General features: G+C 40.2%; 2 protein-coding genes across 2 annotated transcripts; one reads left to right on the forward strand and one right to left on the reverse strand.

Moving 5' to 3' along the window:
* Positions 1-946: 946 nt before the first annotated feature.
* On the reverse strand, positions 947-8,166 carry LOC146631870 (trypsin). Its single transcript, XM_085353959.1, has 5 exons — positions 8,025-8,166; positions 6,816-6,975; positions 5,057-5,198; positions 4,672-4,938; positions 947-1,123 (listed from the first exon to the last, which is right to left on the reverse strand). The coding sequence occupies exons 1-5, from the start codon at positions 8,164-8,166 to the stop codon at positions 947-949; spliced, it is 888 nt and encodes a 295-aa protein (XP_085210085.1).
* A 6,588-nt stretch (positions 8,167-14,754) lies between these two features.
* On the forward strand, positions 14,755-19,836 carry LOC146631871 (trypsin-like). The gene is made up of 5 exons (XM_085353961.1): positions 14,755-14,818; positions 15,458-15,608; positions 15,802-15,943; positions 19,127-19,384; positions 19,687-19,836. The coding sequence occupies exons 1-5, from the start codon at positions 14,755-14,757 to the stop codon at positions 19,834-19,836; spliced, it is 765 nt and encodes a 254-aa protein (XP_085210087.1).
* Positions 19,837-19,968: the final 132 nt, after the last annotated feature.

Below are 19,968 nucleotides of genomic sequence, written 5' to 3' on the forward strand. Positions count from 1 at the left end.
AGCTGTGGGGGAGGATTTCAAAGTACAGACAGGCACGTGCCTGCTTTTAAACAGAAATGAAATAACAACTTGTTACAATCAAGGTACGCAGAAGAGCATTTCTGAATGCGCAACATATTACAGCGTAGCTGTATCAGTGATTCAGGCTACTGATGGTGATGTAATGGTGTGGGGGATATTTTCTTCGCACAGTTTAAGCCCCTTTTGTACCAGCTGAGCATGATTAAACACCACGGCCTACCTGATTATTGTTGCAGACCACATCCATCCCTTTATGATCACAATGTACTCATCTTCTGATAACTTGTTAAGGCAGAATAACTGGACATGTCACAAAACTCAGATGATCTCACTGTGGTTTCTTGAACGTGATAATGAGTTCTGCGTGGTCAGATGGCCTCCACAGTCACCAGAACTCAGTCCAGTAGAGCACCTTTAAGATGTGCCACGAAAAAATGGGGTCCAAGCAAGTTTTAGCATTTAATGAATTACTAGTTGAGTGTATACCACACGAGAAACTGATTAAAAATAAGTGTTTGTGTTTTTGTTTTGTTTTTAGAAAGTACATGATCAGATCTTTCTATTTATCTTTTTTGTACAAAAGTCAAACTATGACCAAAACTGATTTTTGTCATTCAGCATTCAGACCTGACACAACTCCACACCAGCCCCAGAGTGTTTTATTGGCATCAAAAAACTTTCACAAATCTGTGAGCTCTATTACATTTACAGTAACTGTAAACGGTGCACATTCTAGTGAATCCTATAATCATAGTAATTATTTCAGAATATCCAGCGTTTAACTATATTCAAAAGGTGATCTGAATTATCACTGCAATGTTTTTCTCAACAGCCACTGCAGCTTCCAACAGAACCACTTCCTATCCATGCTAACTTAAATGTGTTTATGGGAATATTTCCTTTCAGGCACAAATGGCTCCTTTCATTATCTCCACGGTTTGAAGCAACGCAGGTATGACCCGTAGATGGTTTGATCTATCCACCGGCGGAATCTGGACACGGCCGTGTAGACTCCAGGAAACTTAGCATCACCACAACCATTGCCCCAGGATACAACTCCATAGATCCGTCTGTCACACACCAGCGGTCCACCGGAGTCGCCCTGTAATAAATAACAATAAAACCCTTCTATTAGTTCCCATTTCACAATGTGACTCCTGGAAAAGTTTTTTGTTACCATAGTATTGATGTAAAGCTTCTTTAATTTCCCTGATGTTACATGATACACAAAGTAATACAAAGTGTCTGAACATGGGCGCCTCATAGGAGACTGTTTCAAAAAGCATTTACCGCCCAGGTGGGTCAGATATCCCAGGCATTGAAGGTTACTTGCTGTTGGTCTATTTTAGCTCAAAGAACAACATCAACTGATTAAGGGGTTCACTTTTGTGCTGCCCCTGGCTGCAACAATGAGTTTTATGTGAAGAAACCGAGGATACACTGTCTACTTTCACTCTGTCTCTTTAGCTGTGGCTGTTTGCTGTTTGGCTAGCTGCACTCAAATGGGAAAATCCACCTGTTAGCCGTAATGTTGAGGTTTGTAGAGCACTTTATAAATAAGAACAGCGAGGAGGAGTGTGAAGTCCAGAAATAAATAATGAGAAAACATGTTTTTATCTTGTGACTTTGGCCTATTGTTTCTTGGCTAATAACCAGGGGTGCACATAAGTGGTCCGCAGGTGCGGAAAATAAAATAAAAGGCGCGCACCAGATAAGAAGTTGCAACGCGCGTTTGCGTACATATAAAAGGCACTGTTTTTTGTCAGCTAGAGATGCACCACATCTCTGTGCGTTCATCATTTGTTTGAAGCAGGGTCGCCTCCTGCAACCACTTTTCCGAGAATACGCACTTCTTTTGTGGTTCGGACTCCTTCTGACATTTCTTTGGAGGTGGAGGAGCACCAAAGTAATTGCTTAAAGGAGCTTGCTTCTTCGACATCTTTAAGAGTTCTAAACAAATGTCTGTCCTCCTCCAGAAAATCTTATGTACGCAAACGCGCGTTGCTACTTTTTATCTGGTGCGCGTCTTTTATTTTGACAGCGAATGCGCACCTGCGGACTACTTATGTGCACCCCTGCTAATAACCCACATGATGTTATGCAGTTGTAGCTCCTGTAAAATTAAGTATAAGAAGGTGAAATTGTTGCCCTTCTTACAGTAAAAATTAGTTTACATGTTCCAATATTTAAATGTGCAGCATTGTGCAATAGTCTTGAGCCACCCATTGCATTTTCATGTTTTTCTTTCAAACATTTTTTCCAAGTTTTTGTTTGGGCATTGGCTGCTTTTTCACTCATTTGGGATGTGTCATTGGTTTTGGTCCCTGGGTTTTCAGTGTTTGTGAGTTCATATTTCCTTTGGATTGTGAGAATGTTTTATGTTTAGGTTTCATGTCTCCTTGGTGACTTCTTCGTTTTTTTAATTACCTTTCCTGCACCCTGTTTGGATTGTGCTTCTTTATTGGAAGAAGTCCTGCATTTAGGCTACCCTCTGGGCTGAGTTTCTGTATTCCTTGTTTAGCCAGTATTCAGTTTCCAGTCTATTCAGTTGTCGTGTTATCTTCAAGTTGTGTTTAGCTCATGTTTTGTATAGACGCTTATGGTGTATAGCCGTGTTATTTGGGTCTGATCTATTCTTTTTTCCACTGATTGTCGAGCCTTCAGTTCTTGTTAGTTTCAGTTTCTGCTGACGTTCCGATTTGCTTTGAGTTAGTTTCTCTTTGTGTTTTTTTGTGTTCCAGTCTCATCTGCTTTTGACCTTTTTCTGTGCTCCCCCGTGTTAAGTTAACCATTGTTTCCCATTCAGATGTGTCTTTCTGTTTTATTTTGGTAACTGTTCTTCTCTTTGTCTGGCGTTGTGTTCACTTCCCCCACCTCATTATTCCTATAGCTTCCAGCTGTGCATCCTACTTGTTGTGTATCTGCTTATTATCCTGTGTGTGTATATATTGTCTCTACCTCATTTCCTTGCCCCCCTCATCCCTATGAGTGTGTTAATGCCAGACCTGTTTTACAGAGAATCTTTTATTACTGAATGATTCAGTTCATGTTTGTGCCACAGTTTCATGAGAGAACATTTTTTTCTATGAATCATACAAGCTTTAAAGGGGCACCTAAGTCAAGATGTGAATAAGGGTTGTTTCTAACAGACAACTTAGCAAACAACCAATTTATCCTTAGCCAGATAAATTGGTTTTATCTGGCTAAAATGTAAACTTTTTGCAAGAGCTTAATCAGAAAAGGTTTCTGTGGAAGGGTGGCTGTCAAAAAGCCATTTTTAAGGTAAGGGAAGAGGGAGAAAAGACTGAGGAATGCCAGATTATACAAGAACTGGACTGAAAATCAGTGGTGACAGGCCTTATGGGCGATGAATCCAAATTTTGTCTACAGCTATCTTGGCGTCAACATGGTGGAAGCATTGCAGCCAGTGATCTTGTCAAAAGTGATGGAATTATGAACACAGACGTATCATGGGATACCATGTAGACAGCATCTGAATGGCAACAACTGTGTTTTTCAGGATGACAATGATCTCAAACAGCAAAACCATATCTGGATAGAAAAACACCTGAACACCGTCAGTCATTGCATCAGCCTCCCCAGAGCCTGGACCTCAACATTACTGAAGCAGTGTGGGATCATCTCGATAGAGACAAAGGCAGCCAACATCTAACAGGTGCTGTGTTTCAGTAATTCACTGCACCTGTTTCCCATTTTTTTTTAGCAAAATATAAAGAAATAATGGACGGCTTAAGACTTTTGCATAGTACCATATCTCATGTATAATGCACTGCATGTGTGAAATACTCACATGTGGCTTTTAGGATGTAGTGGTGAAGACAAATTCCAACTGGCCAACAAGGTATGGATTTAAACTTGACTGAGTACAGCTGGTCTGCTTTTCCTTTAGAAAAGTTCTTTCTGTTTTTTGTTTTAATACTTATCTTTGAATCATATTATTAAAAATCATTATTATTGCTTGAAAAAAAAACCAACACACAAGGACTTTGTCAAACACACAGGTTTTACATAGAGTTTATTTTAAACTAGTCATTCTCTACTTTGCCGAAGGTGAGACATAGCTTACTCACATACCACACGCTGAATTTCGTGTAAATTATTCTTTCACACCAACGACCGGGCTGAAACTCTTTCACGGTGCAAATAACCAAATCATAGGTTATTTTTGCTGCTATGTAAGCGTTTACAGCAAAACTCCAGGTTTTCAGTCGTGTTGCTACTTTAAGGGTTGCTTTTCTATCTCTTATGCGATTATTACAACTGCAGTAATGTTTCAGGACAAACAGGCATGTCTCCTTAATAAAAGCTTGTAGCTCGAACCAACACTGACATGATCAACTGTATCCTTACACTGTCGGGGGAAAGAGGTTTCCAGAACTGTGTTATTGTTTTGCTCTTAAGTGAGATGATAAAAGTAGGCTCAGCTTGTGCTGTGTGATCACCATGGATGGTACCTCTGAGAGTCTATTACTTCAAAATGAGTTTCTTGCCTTTTCAAAACATCAAATGAACATGCTTGGCACAGAGGGCCGCGGCGGTGTCCAACACTCACTTAGCTTGCAGCTGAAACTTTTAAAAACATGTTTTTTTTTCCTGATTAGTGAAAGGTGGTGTCTTTGTTCTTTGTACCTTGCATGCATCTTTGCCTCCAGTGCTGTAGCCAGCGCAGATCATGTTTGCTGTGATGTTTCCATTAAAGGAGTCGCTGCTGTTACACCTTGCAGTTGAGACAATGGGCACTGTGACTGTCCTGAGTGTGACAGGCACGTGGCCTCCTTCCAGACTATTGTAGCCCCACCCAGACACCCGACACACGTGGCCTTCAGCTACACCTGTCCCCTGCCTGGGAAGAGGCGCCAGCGACACGTATTTGTTCAGAACCATGGGAGCCCGCAGCTGGACAGAAAATTGTACAGTTTCCACGTGAACATGTTTTTCTTTTAAAAAAAGAAAGATGTAACAGATTAAACTTTAACAAACCACTGGTAACTTTTCTGCACCGATTCTGTGGCACCTTAATGAGCATGATGTCTGCGTTGTTGGTGCTCCTGTTGTACAGGGGATGGATGACCAAGATGCGGGGCTTAGCGTACTGCTCAGTACCCTCAAAGATGTTTACCTTGTAGTCGCCTGCCACTATCATCATTTGCTCTGCCCTAAAACACAGAAATCCATGTTGCATCACATTTGTTAACAGAGCACTAAAAAGATGTAATCGTGTAATCGTGATCTCTTTGAAAGAGGAAACAAAAGAAGCCTTTTCCCACAAATAATATAAGCTTAATTAACAATTTTTTTGTATTTTACTAAATGAATGAAAGACAAAGATAAAGTAAAACGACCTGAATACAAAGTCAAACTCGAAGTGTGCACAGGGCTTGATCGTGACCACCATGAACTGCTTGTCTGCCAGTGAACAATGGCTTACTGTGAGCAGGCGGGGATGGGGACAGTGTGACAGAAATATGGCCAATTTCCTACATCCAGACAAGATCACACTTCACCGTCTTTCTCAGTGATGCGCCAAGGTCAGCTGACTAAATCGCATCTGTGTGCTGTTTGACTTCCCACTGGCCCCCATAGAGGTTGAGTTTGTGTCCTGACGTTACCTACCCACAGCAGAATGAATGTTTGTGTTTAGGCATCTGTTGGGACCATCTGCTCGCAATAGAAAATCATGCCAAGTTAACTCTGAACCACAGTGTACTGAAAAAATGCCAGAGAAATGTTCCCGTCTGTGAAAGTGTTTCAGATTTATGGTGGAAGTGTACATATCCTCATCCTTGATTTGTGGCTGACAATCCATTCTTTTGATCAGCTACATCTGAGTTCACAAAAATGAAGGCTGTAGAGTATAGCCAGCCCACATTTGGAAATGATGCACACAACCTGCAGTGCCTAGTGGACATTCCAGGTTACGTAGATAACCCTCTGATGTATTTACCACCTTCGGTCAAGCAAACTGCACCCTTGGCTCCCATAACCTCTGAGCTTAAAGTTAACATACTTAGTTGCTGCTTACTTACTTCACTTGTTCTTGCTACAAGTTGCTGAATTTCTTGTACCTTTTGCAGTCCCTTGTTTGCTACGATGCTGTTACTCTCTTACTGTGTGGATGCCCATAAATATTACATCTATGGCCATGCTGGTGGCTCTCTGAGGCTCTCTTCTCTCACAGCGAGAAGGTCCTGCGTTCAAAATCCAAGCTGTGGCATTTCTGTGTGGAGTTCAGGTTACTGTGGCTTCCTCCAACAGTCTAAGACATCCATGGGCTTAAGTTAAATGGTGTTAAACTGGCTTTAGGTGTGAATGTGAGCCTGAATGGTTGTTTGTCTCTATGTGTTAGCTCAGGAAGATTGGCAACCTGCCTCTCATCCACCCCCCTTCGACCCTTAAGTAGATAAGTGGAAGAAAATCGATGCATGTTTACTATGACGTACTAAGATCCCCTTGTTACCATAGCACTATACCTCTTTGAAACGTCCAGCCACCAACTCTTATGAAATAATAAAACTGAGAGGAAGGCTGTGCTCAATGATATTTGTTACTTTCACATAAGCTTCTTCTTTTTTTTTTTTGGAGTTTAGAGGTATGCTACAGTATTTGAGTGCTAAAAGTTTGAACTTAGGAGATCGACCAAGTTATTGCAGTATATGCTGTTGTTTGTAGATTACTCAATTAACTAACTGATAAACCGTAGTTGGATTTTTTTAGACACATGAAACTTTAGAAGTCACAGATTGCTGCTAATGGCAGATCTTGAAGATTCTTACCCGATGTTGCAGTGCGCTGCAGTCAGGACCCAGTACCTGTGAACTAGTGATCCACCACAAAAGTGTTGGCCGCTGGTGCTCTTCAGTGACACGAGGTATTTGATGGAATTTGGTGCAGCGGTGTGACCACCTACTATACGGCTCTGCATGAGCACACGGCCTGTATGGAAACATTAGCAAGCCAAGAAAGGAACATAAGTTGCGCGTGTTCTGTTTAACTTATCTTTGAAAATGAATAGGATATGAGGAAGTGGACTTTGTGAAGATTAGACACAAACGAGACACGGACTAACTCTCAGTATCATCACGCTGAGACATAAATTGCCAAGAGTTTTTCGTAAGTACTAAGATACGTTTCTCAAGACCTTTGATTCTTTCCCCAAAACATTAAAAACACACAAAAAAAAATTCAAATAACATTTACAACATTTTCTGACAGTGGCTTAATTATAAAAGGAAACTGTACAATTTGTAAATTTTGAAAGATAGCTACAAAAATGTCAAAACAAGATGCAAAAAAGAGAAATGGACTCCCAGCCACCATCTCCCTCTCCAGACTCTTTTTTTGTTAACAAGGTGATGCACTGAAACATCAGCGTACACACCCATCAGAGCCTCTGCGCGGCGGCAACAGAGGAACAAATAGATTATATGTTATATATATTTTAGATTGCATAAGACTTGTATAAGACTCATATTACATGTTCCTTCTTTTTTTTTTTCCAATTTCATCCACAGTATACTCTGTCTCAGTTGCTCACAGTCCATCTAACATTACTGAACTGAATTTGCTCTCCCTCCTCTGCCTCCCAGATTGCTGCCATCCAATGTTGGTATCAACCTTCAGCACACCCATGCACCCATGTACACTCTACCTTTTATCAGTCCCCCCCCATCATTAGCAACAAACTATGCACCGTTTTGAGCTGAGTTGAGAGTTTTAAACGATTTCTGTGCTTTAGGTGTGTTTAACTTCTGCCTCCTGAGGAAAATAAAAGTGCTTGCAGAAAGGTTAAATGATAATTTACCATTTAGGGTTTTGCTAAAAGAGTGATTGATTCAATAAATTAGCTTAGGCACACATCTGGGAGAATGGGAGCTAATGTTTTAGTAATGTGGAAAAACTCTGATTGGATATAATATTTTAAATCAAAGAAAGCTTGAATCTTTTGTTAGCAAAACTATAAAAACAAAACATTAGATACTCACTGTGGACTGCCATAAGCTCCAACAGCACACAACATAAACACATAAGCAGGCTCGTCATAGCAGAAGAGGTTTTTGAGCTGTTGCACCATACCAGCTGCTGAACCACTGCAGTGTCCTCTGCTCCTGTCTGCAGCCTGGTCATTCATTCCTCACAGGAAACAGTGGGTGTCAGCCCCACCAACCTTTATCCTCGAGTTTCCTTGAGGAGTTTTTAATTTCATTGTTGATCGTGCAGCAGCGCGAACCAACACTGTAGCATTGATTGAGGAGGAAAAAGAGGCGAGAGAGCAACAAAGTTCACATTCAAAACGTATCTCCTATCACAACTCTTCCTTCTGACCCTCCTGACTTGTCGAAAGGCCTTACATTGTTACTATGGCAACACTGTGGTGAGCAGGTTCATCTATACTGTATCAGGGTGCTCTGTCTGTGTCATCATCCAGGCTTATCCCTGTTGAAATGTTTCAATAGTCTCTCTCTCTGTGAGTAAGAGTGTGTGTGTGTGTGTGTGTGTGTGTGTGTGTGTGTGTGTGTGTGTGTGTGTGTGTGTGTGTGTGTGTGTGTGTGTGGACTCGTAGCAAAGCCAAGACAACGCAGAGGTATTCTACGCACAAGTGTTTCTCTGTGTGAGTCATCATCCATCACTGAATCCGTGTCAGCAATGATAATAACATATTATCATCAGCCCGATGATGATCATCACCACCCTTCTGGCAAGTCAGCATCGTCCACAGCATGGAGGGAAGAATCTCGCCTGACCTCCTCTTGTCCCACATTTACAGTAAGCTGAATAATTGATGCTTCGCCTAGCAGAATAGGAGAGGGAGAGCTTTGTGTGGCCTCCAACTGTCAGGTGTTTCCTGGGCCAACACTAACCCGCCTTCATACAGTAATTTTCTTTCTCCCTTTCATAAATTGCTACAAAGCACATAATTCAAGTAAATGGTATGGAACTATTGTAATACAATGGTAATATAAATGCATTGTTAAGAGGTCAGTTCAACTAATGAGATAAAACCACTGACTGTATACAAAAGATGGACAAAGCCACCCTCATACCACACAGTTACTTAGTTTTAAAGCCTTGAATAGCTTTATGGTTCTTCCCACCTCCATAATTTGGAGCCAGTGACTGTGCTTAAATGAGAGGACAGAGTGTTAAGTTACCACACGTTACCTATCAGTTGATTTAATTAAAAAAGCATCAACGTCACAAACACAGTAAAGAGGTCCAGTTCAGCTCACTCAATGAAGCCTAGCAGACAGCTACCAAATACAGCTCCTTGTTGGGCCTCGGCTAACGTCAACTTTAAGCTTGTACAGGTGTTATGAAAGAGTAAATTAGCTCGTTCGTCATATAATTAGACATACATTTCATTCCCACTGGTTGTGTTTATCAGTTTTACAAAAAATTCAAGCAATGATCAGTTTTATATTGGGGCGTATTTCTTTTTCGTTAATAGAAAAAATCAGGGAATTGGTAGAAAATGTTTTGTTATAACCTTTTTCCCCCCAGTGTCTGATTTGCTAAATGTCAACTCTTTAAATTAAAACCAGGACATATGTTTTTGCATCATTATTTGTTTAAAATAATTATTAAAACATGAGAAATGTGTTTTTAAAACTATTTGATTCATTCATATGCTTTAAATTGCACTGTAAAAAAATGCGTGAAAAAGCAAAAAATGTTCTGGAAATTTTCTCCCAGTACATTTGACACTTTTTGTGACATTTTCCATAAATGATAAAAGTGTAAAATTGAATGTTTATACATAACAAACATCGAAAGATTTCATTTCCTTCATCTGAGGTGATTTTAAATTCAGTGTGGTAAGTTTCTTCCTCTCTAATTCAGTATTTCTCTAATGTCATTGTTGGTACAAATGCTGTTATATTCTTGGATACTTGTTTTATATATTAGTGTTTCAACAGTTTAGAGAAAATTTGTTTTAATTTATTTAAACATGAGTCCATTGTCATAGTTCATTATTATTATTAGTAGTAGTAGTAGCAGTGTTTATATTGTACAATATGAAAAAAGTGTTCTTACATAGTAATTACATAAAATCATGCAATTCACATGATATTTTTAGAAGTAATGGAACTAACCACTCTTATATTCTCTAGGTACAGTATATATTACACTGAGTATATAAATACACTTTTCTACCAGATTAACCATGTGCAATACTTGTATGAACAAAGCAATGATGTGATGGCTCGTTTTGATATGATTGAGTGGTTTGAAAGGATGGGTTCCTACTGAAGTTTGTGTCATTTGATCCATGACAATTACATTTGGAAAACTGCAAAGTGCTCCGTTCTCTTTTCATTGCTATTACAGCGTTACAACTGCAGTATTACATATAGTTATATATAGATAGTTTTTTTTTATCTTTTGGGAAGATAAGGTTATCCTCTACTGAGAAGCTGAAGAGAGAAAGGCTTCATATTTATAAAAACACCTACCTTTATCTTAAATACAGGATTCTCTTTTTCTCCTAATCCGTCCTGTCAACTGTGTGATTTTTGTGTCATAAATCTTTTAAATGTTGGCAGACATGCAATGAAAATTTCTAGAGAGGAGTCTTACATAAGGATGATTAGTAATTCCAAATTCAATGTAGTGTGGATTTATGGTGAAAAAAATATTTACCCTTGATGATATCAGCACACAGAAATCCATCAGACTTCATATTTTTAAATCAGATAGACATAAGACCTCAATGTGAAGCCTTTTTTTCAAGCATGTATAATCTTATCTGACTTCTATGACACGATTTGAGGGCATAGTACAGTTGTAAAACAACAACAACAACAACACTGAATTTGAATTGTTTGAAATTCAGTCTTAACTCTGACAGTTAATGGATCCATGGATTTCGCTGTGTAAGCGAGTTGAATATTTAGAGAAAAGTAACACTGGTCTTTTGGTTTTAGTTGATATGAAGTTTAAATTTAAAATCAATCAGTTATGGAAATAAAAGACAGGCTGTAAACAATTTTTATTTATGAAGCTGAACCTTTTAATGTGGAAGTCCGTGACAATTAACTACAGACGTTGTATGGGACCGACTCACTTTGGGAAACAGCCTCAAGTTGCCATTAAAGAAGCTCACCTTTCTCAGTACTTGAGCTTACTGATCATCACTTGTGCCTGGCAGTGTAGGCGAATTAGGTATTATTTTCACAAATATCTTTTTGCCATGTAAATTTATGCAGATGCTCCTCTTTAAGCTATCCATACTGTGCATGTACTTTTGCCAAAGTCATCTGTCCTGCTCTGTCGCAAACACACACAAAGAAACCCTGTTTGTCGCATCGGCTTTGCACCTGAGGGAGAGCTGAGCATGCCTTTCACCCTCACAGTTACAATGACACCTTGGGGAGTGAAGACTATATGGAGGTTATGGCCTGCAAACGAAATGCTCCAACGTGTGGGAACTCAGAATGGAAAAAACCCTTCTGGGAACCTAAATGAGAATGACACCTGGGAAGAGAAAACTCAGGGAGGAGAGGAGAGGAAGGATACAGTGTATACCTGCTCGAGCAGGCTAATCAACACAGGCAGGCTGTGGCACTGATTTCTCAGCTATGACAGTGAACATTTCTACAACACTAAAAAACATTACCCATAAGCTGTTACGATGTTTTCAAGACAACATTTGAATCAATTGTTCAAAGGATGTTTGAAGGATGATGACGAAAATGAAAAAGTTTGTTTTTAATTATAAAACATTTGCAAAATGTTAGCGCGCTGTGAAAAAGTAATTGCCCCCTTCTTAATTTCTTCTTTTTTCAGATATTTGTCACACTTACGTGTTTCAGCTCATCAAACAACCATTAAATCACAAATTAACTGCATGTTTTGGAAAACTAAGTTCAATTTCACAATCCACACCCAGGCCTAGTTACTGCCAGACCTGTTGGATCAAGAAATCACTTAAACAGAGCCTGTCTGATAAAGTGAAGCAGGGTAAAAGATCTCAAAAAGAAACTCATCACGCCACGATCAACAGAAAGTCAGGAACAAATGATAAACAAATTCATTGCCATCTATAAGCATGGAAAAAGCTTTGGGACTCTAGTGAATCACGGTGAGATCCGTTATCCACAAATGGCTAACCCTAAGCCGACCAGAATCCTGAAAGAGAATGTCCGACCATTGGTTCATGCCCTGAATGCACCAGCAACACACCACCAAGTCCAAACCCCCCCAAAATGAAACAAAAAGTAAAATGAAAAACTGTACGTTTATCCTGGAACAAAAAAAAAAAATTATGCAAATAAGAGTGGGCTAAAATTCCTCCACATTGATGTGAGAGAGTCATTCTCAGTTATCGCAAATGCTTCATTCCAGTTTTTGCTGCTAAAGGTGGCACAAGTAGTGGTTTTTAATTTAGGGGGCAATTACTTTCACACAGGGTCATGTGGGTTTGGATATCTTTTTTTCCCCTTTAATAAATGAAATAATCTAAAATATGTTTTGTATTTACTGCGGTTATGTTTGTCTAATATTAAAATTTAAGATTTGCCAACAAAAACAGAACAGCCTGCAGTTTTTTACAGATGTGGTGTGGGGGAGCTGTTAAGGTAAGAAATTGTTCTTTTTAAGCTCGTCTGCTTGTCCATCCATAAACCCCTTTGGTAAACTTTAGTGACTATACTCACTGCATGCTTTATTTTCCCAGGTAATAAACTTTGCCATACTAGGACTGCACTGTAGTGGTGCTGTTACTTCACAGCAAAAAGGTTCTGGAAACCTGGTGGATACCTGGAGTTTGCATGTTCTCACTGTTCTCCACTACTTTGGCTTCCTCCCACATTCCAAAGACATGCATGTTCGCTTAATCTGTTAATCGCTTAATCTGATAATCTGTCAAAATTAAAACACTGTACGAATGTATGGCTAAAAGAGTGGTCAGTAGAAAAGGTTCTCCTCCAAGTACTCTGGCTTCCTCCCACAGACATCGATGTTAGGTTAATTCATTAGAAACTGGCCATATGTGCAAACACTTGACAATTACATAAGCTTACATAAGAGTCAGACTTGTTATTAAAAACATTTTGAGAATGTTGGGTCCTAATGGTTGAAAATGTGACACGTTTTAAAAGGTTTACCACCAAAACTTTTACATTTTCCTTTTTTAAGAAAACACCAGAAGAACAGTTTAGAGCAAACACTGAATCATATCGCTCTGCAAGTGTTTTAGAACAAAAAGATGACGGTGGTGTCTTTTTATGTGGACCTGTGTGTGCAGGGGGAAGCAGACGGAAATGCTCTCACGCTCATCTCAGTTTAACGCAATTTCTGAGAATACGTTTTTCCTTGTCCAGGTAAAGAATAAATGCTGTTATATGTTCTGCCACATCTCAGGTTGATATCAGTCCTCATACTCGTGCTTTTGTCCTGCGCTCTCTAACACCACTGGATATACTAACAAGATGTCTGGTAGGTGTATTTTATCATCTGTCTGGCTTGTTGGGTTTCACCATTGCACAGCAATACTTTGTCTCCACCACTAGACAATAGGCTGAAGCTGTGAGAACAAAGGCCCCAGAAAGAAAGGTGTAATGAAAGACAAGGCTGGGGATGTCTTTTTTTTTCTTGTACTAGGTCAGACTCTCCTTTCTGTGTGTGAGAGAGAGACATTTAGATAAATGGTGTATCATGGAGGGGAATAATGAGAGTGACAGGTATGAACACAATATAAAAGAGGCCCTCAGACTTGTCTCGGTGTGAGAGGATTGTGTTAGAGCGTGTGTCCCAGGCTGTGCGGATTTATACTCGACTCCCAATAAGGTGAGGAAGCCTTGCTTATATAGTATTGCTCATTAGCAGCGCGGGTGTGGAATTAATGGCAGTGTACCAGCTGATTGTGTAATAAGAAAGTAAAGCTTAATCTGGATTTTCTTTATTTTTAATTAAAAGTTCAAATGACTCCATTTAAATGTAGAACTTGGACAAACTTTATGAATGACTTCTGTGTTAATGCCCATAACTTCACCGCACCATTGTATTCATAAAATTCTAACTTTGCAGGAGTTCATATTGCCACAGACGACATGTGTTGAGACTAGATTTCCCTTTGTGAGGTTTTGAGTACCTTGGCAGCTTTTTGTACGTGTGTGTTGTGTGTTTGTGTAGCGATTTTGTGTATTGATACTGTCACTACTATGCTACATAGATCACAAAACTCTGAGATAAAAGTTCTAAGATGTGATGAATAGTTAGTAAATGATGCTGGTAGTAAGAGTGCTAATGCAGCCTGTGTGAACAACTTTATTTGATGTATTGATACATATAATTTATTAGCTCTGGTATTTTTTTTAATTCGTGTGTGTGTGCGTGTGGAGTGGATACACTTACAATTTTAGGAACTTACAACAAATTGCGTTTATATGCGTTGGCATGTTTCTAATGTCTGCCTGTGCGTGGACTGATTTGGTCATTATGTTTGTGAAACCATCTTGCAACCTTGTTGTGTTTGGTTACAAATGATCGCACACGTCACATGAGTTTCCTATTTAGGGATTTTGGTTTTGTGCAAAATAATACCAGAATTTTTCAATCAAACTGATGATTTTACCTCATTAGTCTGTGCAGATTATAATTGACAGCGTATGAGATTAAAATGTCTGTTTTTTCCACTCTACAAAACATCTTCATGTATTTGTGATCTGTGATACTGACCATTGATGCTTATTTTTTCTTCTTGCACCAGTTACTATGATGAACCCGGCTCAGTCCTGCCACCTCTTAATGGCCTTCCTGTTTGTTGCTAAACTAACAGGTGAGTCGATGACACTGACTACACAGTTACGCAATATCTGACTTCAGGTATAATCTGGTTTCCAAAAAGTTGGATGTTTTGCAAAATTCAAATAAAAGCTCAGTGGGAAATGTGGGAAGGAAATTTCAAAGTATACGATTCAAAGACCATCTTCTAGATGCTGAAACTGAGAATTATCATTCGATGCCAGCAACAAAAGCTAAGGTAGTTGCAATTAAAGATTAAAAACAAAAGAGGCAGTGGGATACTGTACAACAATTTGAATTATTCAGTAATATGAGCGGTATAAACATCTTTAATTCTGAGAGGCTGAGCCTTTCAGAATTAAAGATGCAAAGGAGTTCACCTTTCTGTGAAAAACTGTACAAGTAAACGACTACAATTTAGGTTTAATGTCTTCTCAACATAAAAATACTTACAGTACATTATATGATTAAAAAAATACAAAAACAATGCAAAATCCATATTAAATGGCCACAATTGTCAGGCAGTCTGACAGCACTGCATTGAAACAGGTCTGATTTTGCTCATGGACACTGGAGAAAGCCACTGTCTGTGAACATGGAGGGTCACTGCAAAGAAAATACCCCTATATGTATAGAAAATTTTGACATAATCCTTTGTCTCTGTGTATCTTAGGTGCATATGGGAACAGAATAATTGGGGGTACACTGGTAAACCCTTACACCATCAAATATCAAGCCTCCCTCTTGTACAGCAACTCCCATTTCTGTGGAGGCACCCTCATCCACCCGCAATGGGTGGTGTCTGCTGCCCACTGCTGGAGGGCGTAAGTTACTGCAGCTGTACATCAGGAGCACAGACACTGATCAAAACCTTGCATTCATATGTTAATACAGAGCACATCAATGTTTTGTGCTATCATTATAATTATTAATACATTTATTCCTTTTTAAATATTTGGACAACTTTTGTGTGTCTTTGATCAGCTGAACAATTATTCATGTCTTCCCCTCTTGTAGGAGTCACACGATTAAAGTGGTCCTGAGTCAGCACAGTCTCACCCAGTGGAATGGATTGGAGCAGATATTCAACGTCTCCTTGATCGTTAAAAACTCACAGTACAGCTACTGGATGCTTGACAATGATATCATGCTGCTTAAGGTAAGGGACAGCCATGACTAAGACCTCATGATTTATTGTTACTGTTTCTAGACATTTACCTTGGGATGGGAGGTACAGATAAGTGGCACACCCAGGTTGTAGTGTGCAAACAGAGCAGGATGCTTAAAGATGTTTAAATAGTTAAGAATATTTAGAATAATTAGAAAAGTACAGATTTTCTATTGTACCCGTGCATTAAAAAGTAGACATGTAACTTCCAATAAGTTAGTGCATATAAACTGAGAAAAGTAGTTATAACAGTGGTAGTTGTTCAGTTGATTAGTGCAAGTTACAGCGCTGATGTAAACATCTATGTTTGTTGGGAGCAGTTTTGATTGTACAGCTGCAGGGAGGAAGGACCTGCGGAAACGCTCCTTCATGCATCTAGGATGCAGCAGTCTGCCACTGAAGTAGCTCTGCAGTTCAGCAACATTTACATGCATGGGGTGGGAGACTCTGTCCATCAGAAAGGTTATTTTGGCCAGAGTCCTGTCTCCCACCACCTGCACTGGATCTAGGGTGGATCCCAGAACAGAGCTGGCCTTCCTGATGAGTTTATCCAACCTCTTTCTCTCAGCTGTCGATAAACTGCTGCTCCAGCATACAACACTGTAAAAAATGATGGATTCCACCACAGAGTCATAAAAGGTCTTTAAAAGCGCTCCCTGGACTCCAAATGACCTGAGCCGCCTGAGCAGGTAGAGTCTGCTCTGACCCTTCCTGTAAAGAGCATCAGTGTTGTGGCTCAAGTCCAGTTTATTATTCAGGTGAACACCCAGGTACCTATACGAGTCCACTATCTCGATGTCCACTCCCTGGATGTTCACCGGTGTCAGTGTGGTGGGTCTGCGTCTCCGGAAGTCCACCACCAACTGCTTGGTTTTCCCGGCATTGATCAGCAGGTGGTTCTGCTGACACCAGTCCAGAGTTCACTGTCTGTACTCTGAGTCGTCCTCACCTATGATGAGGCCGACTATGGCAGAGTCGTCAGAGAACTTCTGTAGGTGGCAGCTTGGGGAGTTGATGGAGAAGTCTGCAGTGTAGAGGGTGAAGAGGAATGGTGCCAGCACAGTTCCCTGTGGGGCCCCCGTACTGCAGACCAGTGTATCAGAGACACAGCCCTGTGTCCTCACATACTGTGGCGTTCTGTGAGGTAGTCCAGTATCCACTGGGACATGTGGTGGTCCACTCCTGATAGCTCCAGCTTGTCCCTCAGAAGTCGTGTCTGGATGGTGTTGAAAGCACTGGAGAAATCAAAGAACATGATCCTCACAGTGCTTCCAGGCTTCTCCAGGTGAGTCAGAGCTCGGTGCAGGAGGTAGATGATGGCATCCTCCACCCCAATGCCAGGCTGGTAAGCAAACTGCAGCGGATCCAATGAAGACCTCACCAGGGGGCGCAGATGGTTTAGAGACAACCTCTCGAGGGTCTTCATCAGATGTGATGTCAGGGCTACTGGCCTATAGCTGCTGAGGTCGTTGGGATGGGAGTTCTTTGGTACCGGTACCACACAGGAGGTCTTCCACAGCTGTGGTACTTTGCCCAGCAACAGGCTCAGGTTGAACAGATAACCTAGGATGCCACACAGTTCATCTGCACAGCACCTCCGGACCCTGGAGCTGATGCCATCTGGACCTGCAGCCTTCCGCACCTTGATCTTGCGAAGCTCGTTCCTCATTTGAAGTGCTGAGATAGATAGAGTGGATTTTGGGGGAGGGGTGGTGTATGTTGGAGTCCACAGAAGCCTGGGGTGAGTGTGATGGCTGGGAGGTGTGAGATGAAAGACAGGCAGTCACTGAAGATGAGGGAGATTGCAGCAGGGGGGACTATGCTGGGGGAGGTGTGGGTGGTTGATCAAACCTATTAAAATATTTGTTTAGGTCACCCACCCCAAATCTCCTGCAGCCTGGCAACGCTGTGAGTGCTGTCATTCCTCAACTCTCTGTGAATAGTATCCATGGACATTTATCAATGGTCATGACAATTTGCATATTAATGATCATGAAACTGACCTCACAGCCTGTTGTGCTAGTTTCGATAATTATAGGAATGTACTGTTTATAAGTTTGGGGAAACCTGCAGTCAGCTGAGACTGAAGAAGTCACTTGGATACGTGACGAAACGTTTCTCTCACTGAAAATCCTACAGAACAGAATCTACTTTGTGGGATTTCCTTACCTGGATGATTGAGTATGCAAGTGTGTCAAACGGCATAAACTATTATGTGGCAACAAAACCCATAATAGTCATTAAACCATATGTTTTAACTTTGCCACTTTGCTTCAGTTCGTTGAACTTTGTGGGCATTCCCTCTGCACAGCTCTCTTAAGGTCTTGCCATAACATTTCAGTCAGGCTAAGGTCTGAACTTTGACTGGCCAATCGATTCTTTTCATTTTCAGCCACTCTGTTGTATATGTTACTGCCCTTGGGATCATTGTCCTGGTACATAAGCCAGTGACTCTAGAATACTTTGCTATACAGAGGAGTTCATGGTCGTTGTGCTGTCTTTGATTTTTGCAACACGTGGTGCTGTGAAATTATGGCCAAACATCTTCATTGTTGCAGGAAGTCTTGTTGTTTCCTCAGAGTCTATTTTGCAAACTTAAGTCATATGTATGACTTGGGTTGGGTATAAACAAGTATAGCTTGTTTGTCATGAACTTTAACATTTAACATGCTCACTGAGGCCTAGAGAGTCTAAAATGTAATGCTCCAGACATGCCTGCAACTTATCCTCTTAATTGCTATGGAAGCAGTGAGGGTGTACTCAGTTTTTACCAGAGAACTCTTTCCTTTTCACATTACTGTACCTCGCACTATGATTCCTTTAAGTTTTACCGAGTTTCAGTAAACGTTTCCACAAAGTTCATTTTAGTATCTAACATTGTTGGGATTCTATACCCACTATACCCTCTGTCTCCAAATCTATAAAACAGTAGTTATTAGCTAATAAAATGTGTTGTCATAATCTGAAGTTTTCACTAACTGTGATTTTATAATAATTGTGTTAACATGCTTTTGCATCTTTTTCTGAATCATTCTCTCAACCTGGCAGGGACTGCAGAAGAAAACTAGCTTTTATGGCTAAATATGACACTGTTAAATGATAGACTGAACGTTATATTATGTATGCTATGTAGACAATGTTGACTGACAGAAGGATTTGTTTTTTGTGGGTCAGCTGGACCGTCCAGCTATCATCAATGACATGGTCGAGCCAGCCTCGTTGCCAGACCCTAACTCTCTGCCACTGAAAAACCTGAATCTTTGCACAGTTAGTGGTTGGGGTGTTACCTGGATGTACAGCCAGAGTTTATCCCCCGAACTGAGGTCAGTGGAGGTGGAATTGTTCACCAGCTGCTGGAATTACTACCCCTTCAGGATCACAGACAACATGATCTGTGCTGGCTCTAGGAGTGGCGGGAGAGACTCCTGTCAGGTAACATATGTAAATACAAAAATTAAATACAAAAGAATGATACAAGACTTGGAAATGGACACTTCAGTTTGTCTATTTTACACTGATGACTTTGCATTTGTTTTTGCTTTTTAATGGAGTAATGCGGTAAACTTTAAATTGCCAAACAGCAGCAACAATGTCCCACTAACAAAAGCAATATCACTTCTAATGGTTGCTGGACTTTGCATATTTTGTATTTCCTTTAAAAATAAACAAATAAAATTTGTCCTATCAGGTAACAAACACCCTGAAATCTTTTTTTTTTTCTTTTCCTTTTTCAGGGTGATTCTGGAGGACCTCTTATTTGTAACGGTAAATTTGAAGGCATTGTATCTTGGGGCATTGGCTGTGCGATTTCATACTACCCTGGTGTCTACACCAAGGTCAGAAACTACATTGGATGGATGAATCAGGTTATTGAGAACAGCTAATAACAATCCTTACCACTAGCTAACAGAAAATTCTACCTTGATTAAAAAAAAGAAGAAGAAAAAGAAACAAACTTGAATGGCTCCTGAAGGACCAAAAATGCTATGTTTATCTTTTATATAATTGTTTTTATA

The sequence above is a fragment of the Diplotaxodon limnothrissa genome, linkage group LG5 (genome assembly GCF_057381915.1).
Source record: "Diplotaxodon limnothrissa isolate DT_005_m linkage group LG5, D_limnothrissa_male_GT1.1, whole genome shotgun sequence".
In the NCBI taxonomy this organism is placed as follows: Eukaryota; Metazoa; Chordata; class Actinopteri; order Cichliformes; family Cichlidae; genus Diplotaxodon; species Diplotaxodon limnothrissa.

Excerpts from the sequence above, each read along its gene's own strand:
- LOC146631870 (XM_085353959.1), bottom strand. The coding sequence starts at position 8,166 with ATGACCAGGCTGCAGACAGGAGCAGAGGACACTGCAGTGGTTCAGCAG. Across the intron at positions 6,976-8,024 it reads GGAGCTTATGGCAGTCCACA|GCCGTGTGCTCATGCAGAGC; the intron begins GTGAGTATCTAA and ends GTTTCCATACAG. Across the intron at positions 5,199-6,815 it reads GCAGCGCACTGCAACATCGG|GGCAGAGCAAATGATGATAG; the intron begins GTAAGAATCTTC and ends TCTGTGTTTTAG.
- LOC146631871 (XM_085353961.1), top strand. The coding sequence starts at position 14,755 with ATGATGAACCCGGCTCAGTCCTGCCACCTCTTAATGGCCTTCCTGTTT. Across the intron at positions 15,944-19,126 it reads ATGATATCATGCTGCTTAAG|CTGGACCGTCCAGCTATCAT; the intron begins GTAAGGGACAGC and ends TTTGTGGGTCAG. Across the intron at positions 19,385-19,686 it reads GCGGGAGAGACTCCTGTCAG|GGTGATTCTGGAGGACCTCT; the intron begins GTAACATATGTA and ends TTCCTTTTTCAG.